General features: G+C 36.3%; 3 protein-coding genes across 3 annotated transcripts; all 3 read right to left on the bottom strand.

Annotated features, from left to right (window-relative positions):
- Nucleotides 1–237: 237 nt before the first annotated feature.
- Nucleotides 238–3,574, bottom strand: LOC107187107 (ralBP1-associated Eps domain-containing protein 1). The gene is made up of 5 exons (XM_015575115.1): nucleotides 3,122–3,574; nucleotides 1,104–2,337; nucleotides 950–1,014; nucleotides 516–723; nucleotides 238–445 (listed from the first exon to the last, which is right to left on the bottom strand). Exons 1-5 carry the CDS (start codon nucleotides 3,293–3,295, stop codon nucleotides 261–263), a joined length of 1,866 nt encoding a protein of 621 aa, XP_015430601.1. The 5' UTR covers nucleotides 3,296–3,574; the 3' UTR covers nucleotides 238–260.
- Nucleotides 3,575–4,403: 829 nt separating this feature from the next.
- On the bottom strand, nucleotides 4,404–12,631 carry LOC107187099. The gene is given in 7 exon segments (XM_015575105.1): nucleotides 4,404–4,625; nucleotides 5,908–6,051; nucleotides 6,125–6,395; nucleotides 6,468–7,050; nucleotides 7,576–9,488; nucleotides 9,490–10,867; nucleotides 12,403–12,631. Coding segments are annotated over 7 exon segments (4,740 nt in total).
- Nucleotides 12,632–16,406: 3,775 nt separating this feature from the next.
- LOC107187108 lies at nucleotides 16,407–23,499 on the bottom strand. Its single transcript, XM_015575116.1, has 3 exons — nucleotides 23,103–23,499; nucleotides 21,336–21,503; nucleotides 16,407–18,032 (listed from the first exon to the last, which is right to left on the bottom strand). The coding sequence occupies exons 1-3, from the start codon at nucleotides 23,155–23,157 to the stop codon at nucleotides 17,818–17,820; spliced, it is 438 nt and encodes a 145-aa protein (XP_015430602.1). The 5' UTR covers nucleotides 23,158–23,499; the 3' UTR covers nucleotides 16,407–17,817.
- Between the last annotated feature and the right edge of the window lie 1,595 nt (nucleotides 23,500–25,094).

The raw sequence follows: 25,094 nt of genomic DNA on the forward strand, positions 1-25,094 counted from the left end.
TGATTTTTAAAACATCAAGTAACAGTGACGAAAACAGATCGAATAGTCAACTCATTTCACAGAGTTTGTATAATTTCTATTGATATCTGTTTCGTAATTTTAACTTTTGGTTACGCTAATGATTATGAATACATGAGACTTCATTGGAAAAGGAAAAAAATCTAGACTAGAATGATGTATCAAATACATGAGTTTACGATGAATTCAGGAAAAATCGATATCTCACAGGTTGGAGCGTTCACAAATGGTAACAAATTCCATCATGTTAAAAGTAAAAGTTTCGCACGAAGATTTATACGTTCCTGGAGTGCGTTGGTTAATTCTCGTGTTAATTCTTCGCAAACTAATCGCAATTCAGCATTCTTTTCTCGCAACTCTTGTAACGTTAACTTTTTCGATTCTTCCACTTCGTCCTTCGGGGTGTCCTCTTCTCCTCCTTCTCGTTCTAGAAAACAGGAACATTTTTTCAATTTACAAAAACACTTTCATAATCGATGACAAATAAACATACTTACTCGGACTGGGTTTTCTATAAATATGAAATGCACCACAGACACCACTAAATCGTAGTGATTGAGGAGTAGTGCTTTCCGAAGGCAGATTTTCTGGTAGTTCGCTCTTTGGAGAAAAGTGAGAAAAATCAGCGACAAAACTTTGATTATCACTTAAAGTTTTTTGTCCCTCTCCCTCACTTTTTTGCCCAACCAACTTTCGAGGTGAAGTCTGTAGTAGAGATGTATAAAAAAAACCTATTTATAGTAGTAATTTTGCCTGTGTTTTATAATACATATTCGGAATTCGCAAAATTGTATACATGTATAGTATATAAAATATCTACTGCTGAGGTCCGTGAAAAGCAGCTCAATTAAACATAATTAATATATAAACTTATAATTCTAATTTTAGTACTTAATGTTCAAATAATTTAAAAATAAACAAAAGTACTTACAATTCCAGGTGAGACTCTAGGCGGAATTAGTGGAGGTGCTCCAAGGAAACTTTGACCATTTTTCCCTGCAAGAATGTGCACAGTTTGAAGCATAAAACTTTGCTATCACAGCCACAGATGAAAAGTATTGCAGAGTATTGGTAGCAACATATACCTAGTTTATTAAGATCAAGACTAGAACTTCTTGCATGTGTTCTATATGGCCTGGGTGGTGGTGGAGGTGGTGGTTCCTTCTTTGGAGTTACAATAAGTCCATCTTCAGGAGGAGCAGATGGTTTTTTAATTAAAGGTCTCTGAAGCAATGCTGTTGCAGCAGGTTGAAGGTCATCATCTCCTAATGTAGTGCAACTATTACTATTACCATTTGCTCCAGAAGCAAGAATAGCTGCTTCAGGTGTTAAGCGTAATGGTACTGGATGCAAAATTTTAGGATCTTTCGCAACATCAGACTTTTGAAAATCAAAATTTACTAATTGCAGACCTGGGATCGTAAGGGAGCTATTAGTTCCGGTTGGAGAATCCACAAATTTTGTCCATTCTTTGTTTTTTTCACAAGTGCTTGTGGTATTAGGTGGAGTTCTCTGAGCAGTTGTAAGCAGTGGATTTAATAGAGGTGGAGGTAACACATCAGGTAGAGGCACATGATTTCTTCGTAACACAACCAAATGCATAGCCACAAGAAATTCTTCTAAACTCAATGCCCCATCCCTGGTTATATCTGCTAGCCGCCAAATGTGACTAAGTTCTTCAAAAGGAAGGCCAGATTTTTGGAAAAATGTCCTGGCAATATGACCATGCAGGAGTCCATCAGAATCTAATTGTAGCTGCGAAAATTGAGTTGTATAATAGTCACGTTGTTCGTCAGTTATTATCCATACTTCTGGTGGAAATCCTGAGCAATCACCATCACTATCACCTTCGTCACTGCTGTGACGTTCTGAACTTTCTTCTTCAGTCCCTAATAATTGTCTTAGTTCTTCAGATAAACCTTGCCAACCTCCTGTCACGGAGTCCAATATTGTTTCACCACCTATATCATTATTTCGTTCTTGTATTATACTGTTTGTTGGTGTCGGTGAATCTGTACTGCCTCCAGTTTCCCTTGGAGATTCTGCTTCGCTTTCACTTTCTGTAGTACTTTCAGGAGCATGATGTCGACCTTTCACAGCTCTATATGAATCAAAACTTCTTTTGTCATCTTCATCCCCTGATGTTGGCCAAGTAAATTTTGGCAGCCTTATGACGTCTAAAAGTATAGTGATTAAGTCTTTGCGAATATTAAGTCCTGCTTGATGAGCTGCCACAAGTTTCAATAATCCATAAAATTGTTTCTTTCCAAGGTGTGTTGCGATGCAAGGTGCTTCAGTTCCAAAACAAATATCCAATATCTACAAACCACAAAAATTCAAATTTTTCCTGAAATATTAAGATAAGCTTCTTGTGCTACAGTTCAATATTTACATACAGTCTAAAATAGAATTCAAAAAATATCTATGAAAATAATGCAATATATTTTATAATATATATTAATTGCCAATAAAATGAAGATACCTAAAACCATTATTCATATATTTATTTAACATAGTTATTTACTATTGATACTAATAAACGATCAACTTATAAATGAAATAGCATGTGAATAAAATGATAATTTGAGCTTAAGCCATAATCCGTTAATACAATATTATTTTTAATAATAATACAAAAATATGTTTGAAATTTTCTACAATAATGCAATTTGTCCAGTAAGTTCATAACACTTTTGCGATTTAAACATAGACTCGTGTTTAAGAGCTGTTGTAACATTCAAGAGTACTAAACAATTAATCAATTTTTCAATCATGTACATTCATAATTTATATTCCATATTCATATCAGGAATATTCCACGGCCAATGATTGACTTTGCATTCAATTTACTTTTCTTTTAAGGACATGAAATAGTTATTGGCTAATTCGTTATTTAACGGTAACATAACAATCCGCTTATGATCTTTATTGAGACTTAACCTGCTTGGGTTTCCAGAATTTGCGGAGATCATGACATGTTATGACACATTAAACGACCACCTTCAGATAATTAATCGTAACGCATGATCTGAACATTTGATTCGCGGGAATGACAGAAAATCAACAGCTGACAGGCTAAGCATAACGGGTAGGCGTAATTTACCTTCATCGTGACAAGTCCTGGTAAATTTGCCGAGCGTAGCAGCTCGGCGACTTTGATCACCGGTACACTCTCGCTGTCAGTGTTTTCGCAACAATAACTAAAAATGTCCTCGTAGTATTGGTGTTCGGTCATCGTTAAGTGAAGGTTCGCTATCGTGATCGAGTCCCAATCCATCTTGGCGATAAGTTAGAGCGGAGCAATGAACCGCTTCGACACTCGTTACGTATAAACTGGGTGTCCGTTCTCTTTCTCTCTTCTCCCTTCTTCTCCCTCTTCTATGTTTTCTTCCGTTCTTCACAAGATTTGCTTCACGGGATGGTCGTAATCAGCGTGGTCACATCGTACGATAATATTATGACTCGGATAAATCCCTTGGGAAAGTGAGACGCCCCATTTATAAACTATATCCGATGCATCGCAAAATTATGGCTTGACCGCCATCTTTCCGTTTCCTCAGTGTTTGACATTACTATACTCTATACGTATACACTACTCGCACCGTCATCTGACATTTCTACGGTAGATGCACAATAACTTTTAAGTTACATTACTCTCGTACTGCGCATGCGTTGTTTTCTCGCGTGGTTAGGTGGGATTTTGTAACTCTTCTCTTTTTTTTCATCTCGTTTATTCTGTAAATCCTTTATCGGTTTAACATTACAATTTAACACTATATTCCTATTCCTTTCATCGATACGTATATCCCATGTACATTGATCGCATGACAACTGACAAATTGCTTCACCTTATTATGTATTTCAATAATTCGCATTTTGGTTTGATTCTTTTGAATGACTGTCAAAAGAGAATACACGAAATATTGTAGTAATAGTAATAATATGTTTTTTCAAGTTTTAGTCATCGGCCGTGGTAATACGATTAAATAATTATTACTATTCTCTCTTGTATAACGTTAATGGTATAAAAAAAATTATTCTTTTCCTGCGTTTAATATATTTCGCACGAATGCACCATAAGCGTTTCGACTTTTGTGGTCCTTAAAAATAAACGAAGAAAGGAGTAAGTTGCTTTGTGAAAGAAAACTCGTAGAACGCTTATGATAATAACGATATGAACTAAGGCGTGACTAGAGAGCGTGTTGTTACGATGGAATCCGACAAGTATTGGAGGTGTACCGAACTGTGTTTCCTTCGGATTCATATGAATTCCGTGGAAATCCGTAGTTTTTCAATCTAACAGTAACAGAAATCGTAGGCAAACACGTCACCATGGATTAGAGGCACAATAAATTCAAAGTTTAGCGGTATATAGTGTTCGAACATCAAATATTTTCTGTGATCGAAACAGGCGGACTTTTCTTCGTGTTACCGTAACGTCCGGTTACTGTTTTTTTCCCGGCTGATTTAAATCGATGCGACACCGGCGAAACTTCCCTGGGACTACCGCTAATATTATCGAAATCCCAACTGGCGAAATGTTCTTCGAACAGTTCCTCCAGTTTCTTCGACAGCGTTTCGATCGTTTTCACTCGATCATGGTCATTCTACGATTAAAAGGGTTATTTTGTTAATACACAGTTGATTTGGAAGAAATCATTATTTAAAACTATCAAATTCTGTTTGATCAATTTTTCTTCAAATGTTATATTTCAATTGTAATAAAAACGGATGTTTCATCATGTAGTATTCTCTTTTATAGTTGTACTTCCGGCAAAGGTCTCAAGTGGTTTATTACCGAGCAGTAAGATAAAATGTTAAACGATAAATTTAATACCAAATATGTCTTTTCCCGTTATTATTTGTGGGTTATTTCATGGAAAATCGATTAAAATTGGGACTTTTTTAACATGACGGTCACCAATTTTTTCATTTCTTGTAGAAACTTATATACATATATACCTATAAGAACTGCATTTTGGTAAAACTTTAATGTCCTGTGGGACATTTTGCCGGAATTACGGTAGTTTGAAAATCATAAAAATGGTCCATTTTCGTTTAGCAGAGGTCTAATCTATACAACAATTCGCATTCAATACCAAGAAATGTTTTATTTATATTGTGTAAATATAAAAATATATAAAAATATTAGTTTTTTTTTTTTATTCGTATAGGAAAGCGAGTAAATTTATAAGGGAAAATAATTTTAGAAAATGCTTATATCATCGAAAACCCATTGCGATCGGACTCTTAAAATTTTATAGTCAGCTGCTGAAACTATGGTAATTAACATGTGTAACAATGAAAAAAATCAAATGTGCGGGTTTTGAAATATTGGAGGATAAAGTACGTTTCCATTATGCTTGAGATATTTTTCGCCCGGAAAAAGGAAGCCGTATTTTTTCAGAAAAGATGTATTTTTCCCTAACTAACGCAACAATAATTATCCCAATCGACCGATTATAACCAAAGTTATGATTTTTTTAATATACCTCTGCTAAGCGAAAATGGACCATTTTTATGATTTTCAAACTACTGTAGATCGGGCAAAATGTTCCGCAGGATATTAAAGTTTTACCAAAATACTTTTCTCATAGGTCCTATCTAAGTTTGTACAAAAAATGAAAAAGACTGGTGACGGTCATGTTCAAACTCTATCGATTTTCCATGAAATGACCTTTGTAACATTAATAATAATCATTACATTTAACAAACCCAGTTGCTCCTAAAATATATTTCTTTTACAAACAATGTAAGCGTATTGAGTATGATATACAAAATAAAGTAATACAGATTTTCTACATATACCTGAATATTTTATAACATAGTTATAATAGACTAAATTCGTTTTCAGATATTTGGATAATTATATGTAATTAGGCTACAAACCTTATGATATAATTTGGAATTGTAAACAATACGGCGAAAATCCCGAACCGCATGTTCTACCTTATGATAAACACGATTCTTCAGCTTATATTCAACCGTTTCAAGGAACATTGGGTTTTTGATTACCTTACAATAGTCTTCAATCTAGAATAGAAATGTCTAATTATTATATGCTATAGATTCTGCAATACAGTAATCTCGCAATAAAACAACTAACCGCGTGTGCAGAGGCCTGATTGCCGCAGCTATCTGCAGAAGACGGACACTTAAAGATTTCCGCTTCCTCCATTTGCCAAACCATCCGATGTATCATTTCCAGCTTGCTGAGCGCGAGTGGGCTAAGACTTTGTTTTCTTTTGGAACTGTACCACACGGACCAGCCTCGATCGCTAGTTTTTCCGCCAAATTTTCCGTCCAAAAATTCCACGAATCCGACATTCTCCTTTTTTTTCTTTCCATGCTTCGTCGTGATCGCAGAGGACAATGACGTTCCCGATGGAATTCCAAACGCGTTCTCCTTGATCGTGTCGGTCCGTGTGTTTCTGGGCTTGGTGTACGATATTTCTTCCATTTGCAGCTCGGTGATTTCGCAATTTTTCACGAGCCTTTTTGCGGGACATTTCCGTTGTCTATTATGCAACAGGTAGTGCGACTTCTCGGATTCCTTTCTCTGACACCTGCGTCCAGGAATTGGTATGACGGTACTGCATATCGCCGATGAGTTAAGAATGTTTAATTTTCCTTTTCTGCAAAATTCTTTTTTATCCGATTGAGACGAGTTTAAGGGTGTACAGCGTCGCACGGTTTCGGAATACGTGGCTTTTCCTGCAACACGTTCCATTTCTTCTGGTGTTGTTGTTGTTGTTGTTGTTTGGTTACTATTGAATGGGGTGAACAAACTTTTCCTAGAGTAGCTCGTTGACTGAAGGTTCTTCAGAGTCGTGGTTGTTGCTATTGTCGTTGCTGTGGTCGTTAACGATAAAATGGGAATTGGTTGTTCGTCTTCCATTACTGAACTGTTCGACGATTCCGAGGTATGTGGATCGGTGCTGTTCTTTCGCCGTTTCTGCTTATTCGCCATGCTAGCGTTGTTCAAAGTTCTGATTAGCCACGAGTCCGTTTTTACGTTCATTTTACTAGAACCTGTTAATGGGCAGCTGCATAAAATATTGCGAAATTTAATACTAAAAGGACGGAATGTGTTTTTCGATATGTTTTCACAAATACACATGCAATTAATTAAATACACTGCAAGAGTGTAATATACCGAAACTTCCGTCCTTCAAGTATTAAAGCGATTAAATTTTATTTATATAAGTAGACATTACAACTGAATGTACTGAACTTTGCGTTACTTATGAAACAGTGAGTAAAGTACTGCTATTTTTAATTAATTGTAAAATACGAATTTCAAAATATTAGGTTGAGTAATTACTGCAAATAAAGAATGAAACTTAATGAAATATCATCAAGTAACTTAAAAAATCCTTTGTATATACATCCAAATATACGGCAAAATGTCGTAAAAAGTAATGATAATTATTTGAATTAGGTTATTTTATAGATATCGATATTCTGATTAAAAATGAATAAAATTGATAAATGCTTATAATCAGGTCTAATATCTTATAAAAGATGGTGAATATATTTAGAAGAAACTCAAGTTACCATTTTTGGATTCAGAGGATTGTAAAGCTTCGTTTATGCTCGCGTTAGGGGAGAAGTGATAAGTTGAGCCCGAATCATCCTCAGACGCTTCATAACTCGACGCTCCCCCTAAACCATCATTATCATCCTTCAACGTTTTGGAAAAACTTTCCTGTAATTTCTCCTGACTCTGCACGAATTGTGTCACAGGATCGACATTTTCCTCTTTCGTGATATTATCTCGCTCCGTAATGGGATTACTGCGATGGTCTTCTTCCTTGTTGACATTAACATCCTCTTTCACGTTTAACGCCTCTAGTAAAATTTCAGCCGAGGCACACGCTGCTTTCCATGTGACATCTTCAGATACCGCATAGCTCGTCGCGTCGATCCGTTTCAAAATTCGCGGTGAATTTTCGAGGGAAAAAACGGGCGGCGGTACGATAGGTGTCGCTGGGAAGGGTAACTTCACCGATGTATTCACGGGATTATTAGCACTGGTTGAAACAGATGTGGTGGTGGTCCGAGACAGATGCGTAGTTCCAGGGGTTGGAGCAAAAAAAACTTTTTCCTTATTCGTATTATGGGTACGATGGCTATTCGTTGATCCACTAACTGCGTTTCGAGGCAGCGAATTGTCCAAACGACGAGTGGATCTTCGCTGATGCCTTTTCTTCGGAACGTTATAGCTGCCTGGCTTCATGTACACTCGGCCGTCCTCGGAGCTATCGTATTCTTCATGAACTTGCTGCACTTGGATGCGATTGTTGATCAGGTTGTAGCTGTTCCAAGGCGCGCTCTGAATACTCTGCATATTCTGGAGTGTCTGAAACTGACGGTTCGCATCGATCTGTAACTGTCTGATGCAATTGCTAAGATCCATCGTATTCTTCGGCATCTCTTGACGCGTTGGCAACCGGGGCATTACGTTTCCAGTTTCAGAGTTCCTCATGCTGGCGAACCAGGCTGACAGATTGGCGGTCATCTCCTCGGACGATTTGTCCGGAATACTTGGCTCTATTTGACTGAGCAAGGTCATCTTGTCCTTCGGTACCGTTGCCAGTTCCAGTTGGCTCGTCGACGACTTACCGACATAAACCAAGTCCATGTTACCTTTGTTCCCCTGATTTTGATCGAATGTCTTCATACTCTTGTCACCGTAGTCTTTCCTATAGGAAGAGCAATCGGTATAGTTTGGATCGAAATTTTCGGTCTCGTTATTGGAAGTGAAATACATAGACTCCAAGCTCATAGGATTCAGAAACGACGATTCCCCTGTAGACAAACATTTGTGGGTATAATTGCTGTCGTAATTTTCGGCCATTTGCCGTGGAAGTCGGAAAATTGTGTCGGAGTTCTCGTGCGTTGGGACTTTGTTTTCTACGAATTCTTGCTTCTTTTCCTTGAACGTCCATTGCCTGGAGTAGTCCTGGTTGTTCTCCGTGAGTACTTTGCTCCTCAAGTGAAAAAACTCCGCGTTCAGGGATTGAGACGAGGAGTCGATCTTCGCCGAGGACGAGCTGCCCCTCGAACGAAATCTACTGCTAGCTGGAACACCGGTGTCCGCGTGTCCTAGGAACATATCAGGCACGAATTTCGTGCTGTCTACTGTCGTTAGATTCTCAGTAACGGTCCACTTACTTCGTAATTTCGATTCCTTCGGAGCTTGTTTCTCCTGATTGTAGAGACCAATATTCCGCAGGCTTCCGACCGATAGCTGGGTGGCCACATTCAACGATGACTCTTGATCGTTTTTCTTATTACCAGTTTCTAGACGCGACGCGTTCGTGGACGGATCGAACAAGTCGCAATTCGTGTAAACTGAAACGTCACCTGGAAAAAAGGTCCCGAATAATTCTAGTTTCTGTTCGGCATTCGAGGTATCGTTGGTCTCTCCTAGTTTCAGGAAAGTCTGTACGATCTGGTTCAGCAAATCTGACCAGCTCTTTGTCGTATTTTTCGTCCAGGCTCGAGTAATGTTGCTTGTTCAAGTAATTATCGAGTATGAGCCAACCGTTGCTAATGCGCAACAGAGCGTTAATCAAATCACTGGTGAAAACATGATTCCCGGCGAAGACAGGAAAGCAGGTTGACGATTTAGTGATCGCTATCTTCGTAGCAGTGGAAAGGTTCTTTAACCAACCGGACCGAGGATTCGTTTTGCAACTGTTGGTTAAAATAGTCTCAGCTTCGGAGCATCCCCAATAGATAACTTTCCTTAGCAGTTCTGGATAGTGTGTATCATCAGCACACGGACTATCAGTTTGAATCGCTACAGATGTGCCAGACCCGTAACTGGCGCAGAAGTCAGGGAACCAGGTGTTCTTGTTCGAGATTGTGTCGCCAGCACCGCTGAACAGAGGCGCCGAATTCGATTTGTTGCCTTTCCTCTCCTCCTTGCCGAGGTCATTCGAAGACGTGTTGCAGAGCGCCGAGACCATTTTCTCGGCCTCGATGGTGAAGTCGAAGCTGGCCGAGGATTCGTCAGAATAATGTTCGTCCTGCGTTTTCGTGGACACGTTCGAGGTGACTTTGTCCAGAGAATTCGTTGTGGCTTCTTGGCGCGCGTCATCGGTAGTGGGTTTCCCGTCGAACAAACTGTTGGCTGACGTGGCGATCGTTTGGAACGGCCATTCGTTGTAGCCCTCGGAGACAATCGGTGCGATTTGAGTGGCGTTGCCGGTGATCTTGCTATTGGTGCATTTAAAGGCTGAAACGTCGAGTGTGGTGGACGTTGACACGGGTTTGTCCCTCTGCGGACCGGCCAAGACCAAGTTCACTGGTGGGCTGGGGAAAATTTTAGCGGGTTGCACCGTTTGAACGGGTCCTAGGATTTGGTTATTGAAATTCGTCGGCGCGTATGGGCTAAGATTGGAGAACTGAAATGTCGAGTGGGTGTTCACGGTTTGCAGATTGCAGGTATTGGTGGCAGAGATATTGTAGTAGGAACCATGAGACGGCTGTTCTTGTTGCTGTTGCTGAGCAGTTTGTTGATCTTGAACCAGGCAATAGGCAACTTGCACGTCTGGTGGCTTATAATAGGGTTGTGGTATCAGGGTTACTCCAGAATTATTGTACTGATCACCGGAAAATGAGCCGTGCGTGTACGTCGAGGAAGCAACTAGGAACGAAGCTGTCGGCGCTGGCGGTGGAGCATTGTTCGCCGTTTGATCGAACAAAACCAACGGTTTCGGGTTGTAGGACAACTGCTGTTGAATGTGCTGTTGTTGTTGTTGTTGTTGTTGTTGCTGTTGCTGACAATATTGTTGGTTTCGTACAAGTTTACTCTTGGGTAGCCATCTGCTGCTTTTCCCTATATTCATGGAATGGTTTGTACGACAATTTTAAAAAAACTGGAAGCATTATTTAAGATAAATATATTATGTAATAGTTCGAAGAGCAGAGATAATTTTTATTTTTATTTTGTATCTTATTCTGATATATATATATATATATATATATATATATATATATATTATATTTACATTGCGTGTTTTTTTTAAGTAAGGTCCGTTTTAAAATTACCGCCAATTGAAGTAACGAAGCGGGATCGCAATTACATAGTATCTTTTCCTAATTCGTTAACTAGCTGGCTGCTATTTAGTCTTAGTCAGTGTCGCGTTTATTACCGCATTTCAATAACTTACTATGAGTGCTGCAATAAATAGTGGATGATATAACTTAGACGTGCTATTCAAAGCTAAAGACGTAAGTTACTGTCCAGTAGGTTTATGCTTTTGCACGACGACGTCGAATGTTGGAAGAATTTCGCTGGGAAATTTTTAACCATCCATCCTATAGTCCCGATCTTGCACCAAGCAACTGCCACTTATTTTTGCATTTAAAAAATCGCTGCTATCGCAAATATTTGAAAATGATAATGAACTGAAAAACGACGTCAAAGCATAGTATAAACTCTGGCGGCGGACTTCTTTGACAGTGGAATAAATAATGTGTCGACGTCCATGGGGACTATATGGAAAAATACCACAAATATTTAGATATTTTTTCGCTAAAGTAAATCATTTATGTTTTTTGAAGATTTTTTTTCTGATTTTCGAACGGACCTTACTTTAAGAACACGCCTCGTATTTATATCGACTTCAATAAAGAATAAAAAGAAATAAATTATACTCACTGACGATTTTTAAATTACATACAGAAATTAAAAGTAGATTATTTTCGAAGTTTAGGTAATTCTCATATGTTTTACCCTCTGAAAATGTAGTCAAGGAAAAAATTAACTTCACGCTTGATCGATAAAGAGTAATTTTTTAAGACAGTTTATATATTTCTGTTACTAAATGTGACTCTGTGCGTACAGTGAAAAAGAAAACAGTGGAACAAATTCATCTTTTTAATTGTATGAATCGAAAATACAATTTCAAGAGACTTTATTTAAGATTGATTATGGTAAATTATATAATTTAATATTTAATGGAAAAACTTTCTAGACATTCTAATCCTGAAATATACCAATGAGTTTGCTACAGTATCAAATGTAATATGTTTTTAATTTAATTTACCAAAAAATTAATTTTCTTTCTTTTCAAAGGAGGAGTTCGCAATCGAATTTAATGATATTATCTGTAAGATTCATATTCATCTTATGTCACTAAAAATATTGTTTCAAATTATAACATGGTACATTTAAGATGAAATTTTCCTTTTTCAAAAACAAACAAAATAATATTTTGTATTTACTCAATCAAAAAGTGTTTGAGTCGTATATGTCAATAGTTGTAAGTAATGTGCGTTTAATCATTTCCCGAAATACATCCGAAAATGTCAAGAACTTTGAAGCAGATTATGGAATTAATAAAATTTAAAAATGACACATATTTACACCTTGTATGTGTAAGGAAACAGGATTGGGTACACCGTTACGTTGAGCGCCGGGATAAATACACGATGGATGCAAACCAGTCCCGCATGGTTGAAGTGTTAACATTGGATTAATGATGGGACCATAAAGAATTTGTTGTTGCTGCGGATGAAGAATGGACGAGGGTGTGGTCGTGGGCGGAATCGAAGATTGTAAAGGTGTTCGATTGGATCGTGCAGCTGTTGAGTGCATGATCCACCAAACCCTAGTTCAAAAATATACTTCTTCTTGCCAGGACTTTCAATGGTCTGTACAAAGATTCAAATCACTTAGTAGATATTGGTTATAGGTATGATTTTTGGCGTAACTGTATAATCTATGTTTTTAATTTGCAATTTTTTAGCAGACTCTTTTTAACACGTTTGTCATTTAAGATGTTTTCAACACATAACTAAACGTAAGTAAAAAATATAGAATATAATTTTTAACATAGATCTATTAATCCCGTCAAAATGGCGAATTGCGGATTTCTTACTTTAGGATTACTGAAATTATAATAGTGTTTTAGGTGAAATTTACATTGGCTTCTAATTTACTACACGTTTTATGTTATACTATTTTACGTTAAACTGTACTATATATTCAGTGTAATATAGTAATATTATACAATTTAATTTAGTATACACTCAGGGCTGGTAGTTCTACTGTTAAATTGGGTTTTCACATTAAGTAGATGGATCTAACAATAAGTAACAAGTTTCGTGTTATTACCATAGCTTTGATGTTACAGATACCTTGAGGAATGGGTCAAAACGAATTTTCAGAGAAGACATAACATTCTACATTTTTCACTTATTTTTACACAAGGCATTGTCTTGCATATGATTTGTACACTATCATCTAGCCATTTTTGAGGGAGATGAATAGGACTTTTAGTTACTAGTTAAAGTTTTTCTGTTCAGCATACGAATTGTGAGTTAGCAAACGTGTTACGAAATTAATTTATTTGAATGTATAATGAAAGATATCAGTTCTGTACATAATAATATCTACGACTAAGAAATCTTAAATACCGAACAAATCGAACGAACGTAGCCACTATATCAGTTGCTGTTTGACAGATCGGTAACCTAAGCACGTATTTTACATATCGGTTTATTAATTTGCGATGACAAACAGTTTGAATTTTACCTGATGTCCAAAATACCCTTTCAATGTTCCTGAGTTCAAAATCAGTTGCGTTCAAACATATCGGTAAGGTATATGACGAAGGAACGTCATTGGGAGAAGAGGCTGGATCCACAGGGAATAAGGTGAAATCATCTCAAACTCAAATAACAAAAATAAATACATACGGGAGGGAACGGTAATAGGAAACAGATTTAAACTGTCAACGAATTAACTTCCAATCGGAGGTAAGAAATTTGATGTTGATCCACGAACTTTTCGAATCACTTCGCCCTGCTGCTGTGTTGCATTAATTAAAAATACATGTTATCGTACTTATCGCGCCCTGTCTCTTACAGCGAACTGATTATGTGATTCCTTATGAAAGAGGAACAAGAGAACGTATATACATGTTGGAAATATAATGGTAATCTATGAAACGGAAGAATCTATGAACACCGCGAAGAAAAAATGGCAGATTACTGACTCTATTGACATGAAACAAAATTATTCGCCCGGAACAATGAAACGAGAGAAAAATTTGACGCACGGTTCAAGCAGCTTCGATGCTAATATACCTGGTTCGATTATTTTCTTAATATAAATATTATTTAATATACCGATTTCATTGGAAAATTTATAAAGTTTGTGTTTCGTAGAAGTAATTCAAACGGAGATTTAACGTATTTTAGTGGAAACTGTTATCATTTTTAAGATTTTTTCATTGTACCTGTTTCGAAGAAGTAGACATAGGAGTTATTTAATTTAGTATTATTTAAAACTGTTATGTGAAAATTTTCTTCAAAACAATTTTTTAAATAAAAAAAAACATATCATAGTAATATTAATGTATACTTTTTACAGTTATAAATAACAAGTGGTATTGCAGTATTAACTTCGAGGAATATGGAATGACACGAACAATATTTACAAAATTGTTTAGTAACAGTTAACTTACATTCATTTAGGAGCTTATATTCTAAATTTTTACGATTATGGTTACTGCAAATAAAAGAAAATTTACGCTTATATGTTTGTTTTATAGGTAACAGAATTTTGATTACTTCGCTTCGTAAGAAATATTTCTATGTTTTGTTTTATCATGTCTCATGTACATATCATTTCATATAAAAGATGTTTCTCAAACTGTATAGGTGAACATAGTATCCTGAATCTAAAAATATAGTATTAGCAAACGTATAATATATATTTTAAGTAAAGCCAGGACATACCCTAAAATTACATGATTTGAAGAACTTTTTGTTTGAAATTGATAATAATCATTATTTTTCAAATTTTTGTTTACGTGTCATTGAGAATGAAAATATATGTAGTATGATAAACTAATAGGGTTAAACTTTTCTTTCCTGGACCAAAAATTATCGACTTTTTTTTTACCTCCTGATAGTATTCAACAAGTAGAATCTGAAAATGCAAGTGTTAAGTTTAGGAATCCAGTGGTTCAAAAGTTATGTTTATATAAAGCCAAGCATTTTTAGCGTACTTTACAGGTTAGTTTAACGCCATATTGACTTCTATACCCTATTCGTCTAATCAGTGGTGTCACTGTTTGTAAGGAGATGCACCGTGCATCATGCACGTGATGGCCGCCATTTTGGCGGGATAATTCAAATGTGCTTGCAAAAAGGAATCATTTATTCAAAGCAAAATACTGATTCTGACTTGGTTAAAGCTTGTTTACGGGAAAAAACCACTTATTCAAAGCAAAATAGTGATTCTTTGTTGGTTAGAGCCTGTGTACGAAAAAAGAAAACATTTATTCAAAGCGAAATACTGATTCTGTGATGGATAGAGGCACATGTGAGAACCTTTTAAAATGAATAATCGTAGAAAGTTGTCTGCTGCCGCCCCTCCCAGATCTACTCCGATCACTCTTTCTCCCAGGTAGCACATGACGCCTTGGACTTAAAATAGGCGTCTTTAAGGCGTCATGTGCTATCTGAACTTGATATCCAAATTCTTAAAAATAACAAAAATAGCGCATTTCTTTAGAACCAATAACATCACTCATTAATAAAAAAGAAATATAGAATCAGTATTTCGCTTTGAATACATGTTTTTTTTCATAAACAGGCTCTAACCAATTCAGAATCAGTATTTCGCTTTGAATAAGTGATTCCTTTTTGCAAGCACATTTGAATTATCTCGCCAAAATGACCGTCATCACGTGCATCTCCTTAGAAGCAGTGACACCACTGATTGGACGAATTTGGTATAGAAGTCAATATGACGTTAAACCAACCTGTAAAGTACGCTAAAAATGTTTTACATACGCATAACTTCTGAATGGATTCCTAAACTTAAAACTTGCATTTTTAGATTCCACTCGTTGAATACTACCAGCAGATAGAAAAAAAGTCAATAATTTTTGGTCCGGGAAAGTAAAGTTCAGCCACTAATGGAAGTAAAATTTAAGATGAGCTACAAAAACAACTTCAATAACTGCTCTAATAACTTAATAGATATTACAAAAGTAAGGTAACGATTATAAACATTTGGACAGAAACGTACATGTGTGTTTTCTATGTAATACCACTTTAGACACAAACTATTCATGTCTTAATTAATATTGGTCTGGAATATTATTTGTTCCATTTTTTTTTAATATTTATGTTACTCTGCATTCCAAATGAACACTTATAAACGTATGAAAATTAAATATAAATGCGTTGGAGGAATTTCGTGATTCCATTGTTTTTGAATTGTTTATATGAATTGTGATGTGAATTTCAGATACTTTTCCATCCATTCTTAATTCCATAAGAGACATTATGTACATACGCATTTCAAATTACAGGTTACAATTTGATAGGTCGAGGGATAATAATAAACACTCGAATTCTCCGCAACGACATCCCTGGTATATTTTTCTCGTTTTGCACAAAAGAAAAACATATTGTACAGATGTTTTTTCATTTGTGAACATCGGCCACAACAAGATCCTCAACAAGTTGCGGAATCGTTGCGTATGTAATATCATTCTTAAGCTCTACGCAGAAAAATCGTCGAGTGAACACAATGTGGTTGTTGTTTCCACACCTTCAGCATCTAAATTGAAAAATTTTTTGAGAAGAGATTACACATGACCGGAGGAATTATCGCTTAGGCGACTTTCGCGAAAAAGTACGAAAAGACGAGTACTGTTCCTGAAACCCTATATAATGCATTCATAAAAAATCGTAATTTTTCGATATAATTAGCCAATATTCCAGTCTCTGACAAATCTAAATACTTTTACATGAGAAATGTGAACTGAACCATCAATGGGTAATGAATTCGTTATGAAGAATAAATAATTTCTCGCATAGATACATATACAATATATGCTTTCGTCGTCAATCATTTTATGTAAGTTATTCATTGATTTATATATTACTTTTTAAATACTTTCATTTGCCTATACTTTATTTTACAACCCTGATGAAAACTTCAGTTGTTTCCGTAACACGTTTGAAACATCGTATGTATATGTATGAACGTCATGTAATTTTCATGGGCGTAGTCAGGTTATCAGTCGGGAGGGGAGGGGGGGGCAAAGCTGATCTCAAGTTTTTCGTAATATTACTTTACATCGATTTTAGACTAATTTTTACATACAAAACATTAATTAATATAACATAATATTTCTCTTCTCTGGGGAGGGGCAGGTGGTAAAATCCAATTTCTTTCTTCTAGGATAGGGTACAGGCTACTTTTTTCCCTCTAGGGTAGGGTGGCAAGTGTCCTACCCTGCCCCCCTGGCTACGCCGATGATTCTAATTTGTTCTTGGGCGATCGTGTCTCATGAAAATATGGACAAGGTGACCAGGAACAGCGTGCATAGTTTCTCTAAAGCTACGATGACTGTCAACCAACGGACAGGAGGACGCCGCGGCGCCGTTTCTATTATGTAGATTGTCAAAAATGAAACACGGCTTCGATCGAGGATCCTCCGTTCTCTCGATCAATTCAAGATCGTTAGCATTACGTTTGTCCTGATGTATCGATAGATTCTAATTTAGTTGCGTATATGTATCTCGACAACTCGAAAAGTGATTTTGCTATGTGCACTTTTCTCATATCTGCGACGAGAGATCAAAGGATACTTCTTCTCGAATCCATTGTCCTGTCAGCCCCCGGTCCCTTTCCGTTTCTCGAGTATACGACGCGTGACACACGAAGCTGCTTACAGTAGATGTACTAACCGATCGGGAACGTATCTTCTCGTCGACTGTTGGGGCGGGGGGGAGGGGTAGTAAATTTCTTTAAAGCTAATTACGAATGAATGCTAGCAACACGCTGCCCAGGACACACGACAGGATTAATGACTTCGGCGGCAGAATGTTTGGTGTCGCCACGTTACAGTAGTCGCTTAGGCATGAACAGACTTCTTGACGACCACCGAAACCGCCTCGTTGGTAGCATTTGCCTTTGTAGCTCTCCTCTTGCCATCCGCAGCCTCTTATCACTCGGGTATCAGCTGGAACTGTTTGAAACGCGTAGTGCCGTTATTGTTCATGTCGTTTCTTTTACGATCATTTTTATTAATCTCTTCAACCTTAACTACATATGACTCGTCTCAGAAACGAGTCTGAATTTTTATTCATGAAGCCTTTACTGTATTATGGATCAGCACTGAATGTGCAGTCTACAGTGGTAATTATGAATTTTTCACTGTGGTGTACATGTATGTCGTAATGATTATTCGAAAAAAATTTTGCACGTTACTAGAAATACAGTTAAAATAATATAGTTTGAACACTGTCATTTCGAAAGAATTAAAGGAATTCCGAATCTTTATTTTTTAAGAATTATTTAAAAAATGTTCGTAATGCGAATATGTTACTCCCGCTTTGTATTGACTTTGGTCATGACGTATATACATATACAACATAAGTGCTTAAGAGATAAGTATTGTCAAATTAAGATTTGGATGAGTGTAAATGTTTTTATTGGATTCACTGTAAAATTGTAGAATAATAATTTCAATACTTATTTACTAAAATATGTATTAATTCTTTTATAACATATATATTTTCAATAAATATTTTATGAATATTATATTTATTATTGAATTTATATAATTAAATTATGGCAATACATTCAACTGACACTAGCGGTCACGGTCCGGTCAAATCAGGCAGCGGTCTTTATCAGTCTCACGTAATCTAATGGTAGAGATATAGTCTAAATTCAGATTGATCGTGATCGGACCGTACCTTTGACCGCTAGTGTGAATCTGGCTTTATACACAGTTTATCACGGAAGTAGCTTCTCTAAATAAATCGCAAGTGTTTTTTACGGTGTTTCTAATGTTTATTCTTCTAGAACACTCGTGCACGATTACAACATGTAAATGGAGCGTATAAAAGCTCATTTTACATTTTATTTTAGAACAATAAAGTGCACTCAATCATGTAAATTATTTATCTAAATAGTAATTTACTCTGTGATTGTTTATTGTTTTTATGAAACTAGGGCGCTTTTATCATCTGCAGAAAATTAGCCAAAACTTTTGTACTGACCTAATATTTATAAACTTCCGAATAAAAAAGTGTTTAGCAATTTAGAAATAAATGGCAAATTGCCACTGGTATTTTTGAAAACTGGTTGGCACTTTTGCAGCGAGCGGAGATACGAAGAGAAAATTGTATAAAACATTGAATCTTATGGAACCACGTATGATATAAGGCCGATGAGATTTTTATTGTTATGTTTATTTCTTGGCTGAGCGTCGCTTTGCCACGCTCTGCCAAACTGATCGTAAGCCTAGATTCATACGCCAGTTCGTCTACAATTATTTATTTAGAAAGAAGTAACCTTAAAATGGGTGTAGTTCATTTCGGTACTACATTTATGTAAAATTTCAGTAATTTCGTGTTATTTCGTTGAGCGCTTAGTTTATTTTTATAATCACTTTTTTCCCATAGAAAAACTGAAAAAGATACGATGAACGTGTAGTATAAGTGTTATTTGTTCCAAAGGGAACTGTTTGAAAATATAGAATTATAATCTATAGATACAGTGTAACGAGAGTGTTAGCAAACTTGAAATCAGTAAAAATTAATTTCACATCAGTCTTTATAATTTTTCTTTGCGACGTGCATTAATATTATTCTTACCACATTGTACATAAAAACCTGTGTGTGCAAGGCGAAGTTTAATTTATAGTACAATCAAAGAAAAGACGATAATTTATAAATAAATGAACGAAAAGATTAAAGTGAAATTTTTCTTTGCTAGATCTAATTTTCTGTAAAATTAAATTTAACTGAATTTGGACATTGCTTGCTTCTGTGATCATTTTCATTTCTTCGTCTCTATACAAACATTTACTAATACTGTGAACACTTCGTCAGCCTGGTCACCCTGTCAGTTTTTCTTCCCTTTCTGTATCTACAATGGTATCATACAATTTCACTGTACAAAAACCGATATTTTAATACGAGTTATAAAAAAATATCACTTGCCAAGGAACTATAACCGTATAATGTATATAAATATTAGAAGTGTTATTCACAATTAAAAGAAAAAGATGTCAGAAAACTAGGAAGTTTTTTACAAATTCTTCGAGTGAGTTAAAATCTTCGATCATAATTTCGCATGAATCGTAATTTTAAATGTTTATACGATAATAAAACATTGCAAATTACTGAATTTTTAAATAAATAAGGAATATAGTAAATTGTATCTTTAAAACTCTGGTTCCTTTCAAAGAAATGCTGCACATAAAAAATTTCAAACGCGAAGAGACTTCCGATTTATTATTTACACGAACGTACGATGATATTTTCGATTGTACCATAAATTACATTTAACCACGTATTAATATAATAAAATAGAGTGATTATATTGCGCTGGATAAGTCGAACAACTATAGCGCGATATGCATTGTACTAAACACGCTCTTGCAGCATGCGTAGTAATACACGGTTGCTTTCTATAGAATAATGAGGGTGCTGTATTAATCGGGGTTAATATAGATAGCTTGCCGGGGCATATTGTTCCATGAATATTTAATGTTAGAATAATGAAAGTTTTTAATTTATTACAAAATCTATTACTATTTTTTTGATCATCAATCATAGAATACATGCTTTTCCATAAATCATTACATAGTTTTCTATATTCAGTGCAGTAAAAAGTTTCAGAAAGCTTTATCCAGATTTTCTTTCTATTTCGAACCTGCTAGAACCTTTAACGAGGTAAATAAATTTTATTTCGCGTGCTGTTTCGAGAAATGAGTCCATAAAGTTCTATATCCGCATAGACATCTGCAGTCTAATAATTACTCTGTTTAACTTTAAGCACCGGGGAAATGATTACGAACGAAACACGGTACGTACACTACCGCTCATAAGTATTGGGCCACCATGCCTTTATTATCTTTTTTTTTTTTATTTAAACATTTTTTAATGCTTTTTTACTGCTTGTAAATATTCAGACACCAGGTCCTTAATTATTTTAAAAAATTTTCTTTTACTGCTCATAAGTTTTGGGACTCCAGGTCTGTATGAAGAAGATGTGATGTTTCGTAAAAATTATCTATTTTAGCTGAGTTTTATTACTTCATAGTAGCATAAGTGGTGTCGATCGAAATTCAATATTCCCTGAACAATATTTTTTCAGATTTTCAGCATTTTGGTAATGCCATGTAATGTTTGTTGCATATTCGATAAGTGTCCCAGTACTTACGATTGGGAGTGTATATTATGTTTCTACCGCATCGCAAGATCTACCTACCACACCGCTAATATCATAATAATGAAATAATTTGCGTATTACTTACGTCCATTAACGCTAAACTCAATGACTTGCGTAATCTTTCGGCACATCGTGTATTTTGCGCCGTCCTTGAGATCAGAGCAATCTCTTTTAAGGGCATCCGGCGGTATATCGTCGGCGCATCGGCTGTCATTGTGGCTGTTACACAAGTAACATTGGATCGCGTTTACACCTGGAACATTACACCTGCTCTTAAAACATCGTCCTGACACTCGCAGAACGTAACTTCCATGGTTTCTAATCTTTCCGGAAGAGGAATACTTCTCGATAACGTGTTCCCTTCGACGTAGAGACAAAAAAAAGGCTACATTAAGAACGTCAACAAAAATGGTTCAACACACTCTATGTCTAGTTGTATACAAAAGGGCGCATCGATTTTGTAATAATTCGAGGCACGAAGCTATAAACATTATCGAGAGACTGATTGATAAGGGGGGTCAACGCGTAACGAAGATAATACGTACGATGAAACGATTTCAGTTAAGGGGATCAGTGCTTGCCTGCGTTTTAAATTTCTTTCATGATATGTTTTCTGTATTGCAACGAATATTGGCTCAATGTATAGTCGGGGTTGAAATATTGTAGGAAACGGGAATTTCAATCGAGGACATGTTCATCGTTCCTGCAACCGTGAGCGATATTAAAATCGATGCAGTTATCTGCCCTAGAATGACACAACGACAATATGTTCAGCACATTCTGATCTTATTTTTGCGATCATGTGGAGCTTTATGTATGCAAAACGGGGAGTCTGAACTTTAACCTGAATGTTTCGGATGACATAACGCTACTACAATATTATATCACCGTAATGTGAATCGAAAGAATTATTTTAATCGTTGATTATATTTTGTAATGAATTCTATAGTGACAGATATAGGAACAATTGTTATCTTTAGGATAGAAAATATTAACGATGAAAGTAAATTCAGTGTATTTGAACGTTTAATAATAATTAACGGTGGAGTGTACATTATTTAGGACGAATCGAATATTTCCTTTAATACGAACGCTCCTTTGCGCATAGCTCACCGTTGTTGACCTAATTGACGTGTGCACCAATTGGGCAACTTGTGAAATAATTTAATAATTTTACACAGCAAATAGAAATTAATTTTTTTATATTCTATTATTATATTCTATTCCCTGTACCATATCTATATTCAACGGCAGATTTATTCAGTAATTCTAATACTATACATACTCATTACTATCAAATCGATCGTAACAGTAATTCATCTCCGAACACTCGATACTTCTACATTGAGGAGGTAACGCGATCCAGTTCAGAAATTTACAATTACAAGCGTTACAGGATGTTGCTACAATAAATAATAAAACAGCATAAAATTAAACAATCAGGAATGTGTTCTTGCGCCTTGTATACTAGATTTGCTAATCCAACGATAACGAAACGAAACGGAAGTACACAATTTCCATTACTTCGATGAGATAAATACTACTGCTCCTCAATACGACTCAATCTCTCGGTTCGTCCTCGATCATACGTGAAAATATTTGATCGTCGTAACCGAATCACGACAATGTTCATCGCTGCAGGATTCTTAAGCTCCACCGCGACAGTAATCATCGGTTATATTATCACGAACGAACCCGTCACGACTTTAAACCGTGGTTGTGGGTAGCAATGAAACCAGGAAACTGTGTTTAAGAGGGACACTGGAGGATCGATAGTATCTCGTACACCCGCCCCCGCGATCGTTGAACCAAGGGATGGCCTAGACAGAACATCTGGACTCTGGACGCTTACCGTAGAGATCGAGAACGAGCAGGAGGCAAACTCCGAGGACGTGCGAGCGCCTCATGGTTGCGATCTGTCCTGTGTATCCTTGCCGTAGAAACCGGATGTTATCCTTCGATATGGATCCAGACGGGGTGGTCCTCCTAGCTGGGGTCAACGGTACGATTGTCACGCGACCGAGCGGGTCGCTTCTCAGGGTGTCGTGTGTGGACTCGGTGGGAGTGATTAAAGAGAAAGAGAGAAATAGCTCTTAGGGGTTGGCGAGGCCAACCAATCGGCCCCGAGAGCTGCTGAAGCACTGATTCTAGCTGGCCGTCACAGCTCGATGCGATTGCAGCGCAAGTCCGCGACTAACGCGACCGATGCCCGCGGTTTATCGAGAGAGCCCACGTCGTGTATACGTGATTGCTACGCCGCCGTTAGTAACGCCGAGGACGGCCAAAGAGTAGGCTAGGCCGAACGGAAAAACGGAGTTGTCGGACGAAATTGCCCAAGGCCCAAACGATCTAATCCATCGTCGCGAGGGAAAGTTTCAGGGCGCTACTTCGCGGCTCGTGGCACTGATAGCCTCTAGCGGAATCAATATTTTTGACGAACATGGGGGAGGGATGCTGTTGCCCTGGATTGATTTTTATAGTATTTCCGCGGTGGACGGTTTTTATCGACTGGCGGGGAAACTTTGGTAACCCAGATATCCTAATTTGTTTGAAACTTTGCGGGGTTGTAGGGAATCTCCCTTTAAGTGTCGGGCAATTTTGTTTTTTTTTCTTTCTTTGCTACTTTTTAGTTCTCCGAAATAAAAACACCTCTTAACACTAGAACTACTAAACCCGTCGAAATGACGGAATGCGGATTTCTTATTTTAGGACTACTGACATTATAATAGTGCTTTAGGCAGAATTTACATTGGCTTCTAATTTACTACACATTTTATGTTATACTATTTTACGTTAAATTATACTATATATTGAGTCTATTACTATATTGTACAACTTAATTTAGTATACATATACATTCAGTGCTGGTAGTTCTAGTGTTAACGATTTTTCTATTTTTTTGTATATTTTGATAACCATAGTAGACATAGAACAATTGGTACAACGAAAATTTAATGGATTTTTATGCTGTATGAATCTGTGCGATAAAATTGTGAAAAGTTTGGTTCTTAAATAAATAAATAATTTTTTGACGATTTCATTATACAGTTGTATAGAGCACACAAAGCTACTAAACTTTTATTGTCACAATTGTTTTATACGCATTATAGTTTTCAAATTATACAGGAAAATACAGAAACACATATTAACCCTCATCCGTCCTTCATTTTCACAATTTAATTTCTCTTTCGGTGTCAAATTGATAAAGTGGTAAAAAATTGATGTAATGAAGAGATAAATAGTTGAAATGCAAATTCTTTAAAATAAAAGTCACGGTGCCTCAGACAAATTTAGTTACACATGACAGAATAACATTATTCCATGGAAGAAAAATGCGTGAAATTGACACATGGGACGGATGAGGGTTAATTTTGAAAAGAGCATTTACACCTTGAAGAATCGAAAAGTAACCAAATAAAATACTGCAAAGGTTTAAGTTTAAATGATTCCTATTCCTGATCACTTTCTGCACGTTTGTATGTATACAGGATGTCCTGGACGAGAATCAACAAACTTCTCTACTCTATTCAATCTATACTCTACATATAGTAGCTATAGCATCTCACTGCGCGCAACAGATGTTCCATAGTATAACTCTATTTCTATGTCATGCAAAATTATCCCCAAAGTAGAGTATTACAGTTGCGTTTCTGCGGAGAACAACACTTTAAACACCTTATATTTTCAGAAAATGATCATTCCCCACAATTCCGAAAATCGCATATTTAAATGAAAAATTATAAATTAAATTTTATTAAATCGATAGATGAAAAATTATATTCTTAATTCCTTACATTAACACAAGATAAGCTACGTAGAAGTACAGTAGCTCCCTAAGATTTAA

The sequence above is a fragment of the Dufourea novaeangliae genome, unplaced genomic scaffold (genome assembly GCF_001272555.1).
Source record: "Dufourea novaeangliae isolate 0120121106 unplaced genomic scaffold, ASM127255v1 scaffold106, whole genome shotgun sequence".
NCBI classification, from domain to species: domain Eukaryota; kingdom Metazoa; phylum Arthropoda; class Insecta; order Hymenoptera; family Halictidae; genus Dufourea; species Dufourea novaeangliae.

Bases quoted from the DNA above. Each gene is read 5' to 3' on its own strand.
- LOC107187107 (XM_015575115.1), bottom strand. From the start codon at position 3,295: ATGGATTGGGACTCGATCACGATAGCGAACCTTCACTTAACGATGACC. The intron at 2,338-3,121 runs GTAAATTACGCC...TGTGGTTTGTAG, and splicing joins CAGGACTTGTCACGATGAAG to ATATTGGATATTTGTTTTGG. The intron at 1,015-1,103 runs GTATATGTTGCT...ACATTCTTGCAG, and splicing joins TCTTGATCTTAATAAACTAG to GGAAAAATGGTCAAAGTTTC.
- LOC107187108 (XM_015575116.1), bottom strand. From the start codon at position 23,157: ATGAGGCGCTCGCACGTCCTCGGAGTTTGCCTCCTGCTCGTTCTCGAT. The intron at 21,504-23,102 runs GTAAGCGTCCAG...GTAATGTTCCAG, and splicing joins GCTCGTTCTCGATCTCTACG to GTGTAAACGCGATCCAATGT. The intron at 18,033-21,335 runs GTAAGTAATACG...CGTTTCAAACAG, and splicing joins TGAGTTTAGCGTTAATGGAC to TTCCAGCTGATACCCGAGTG.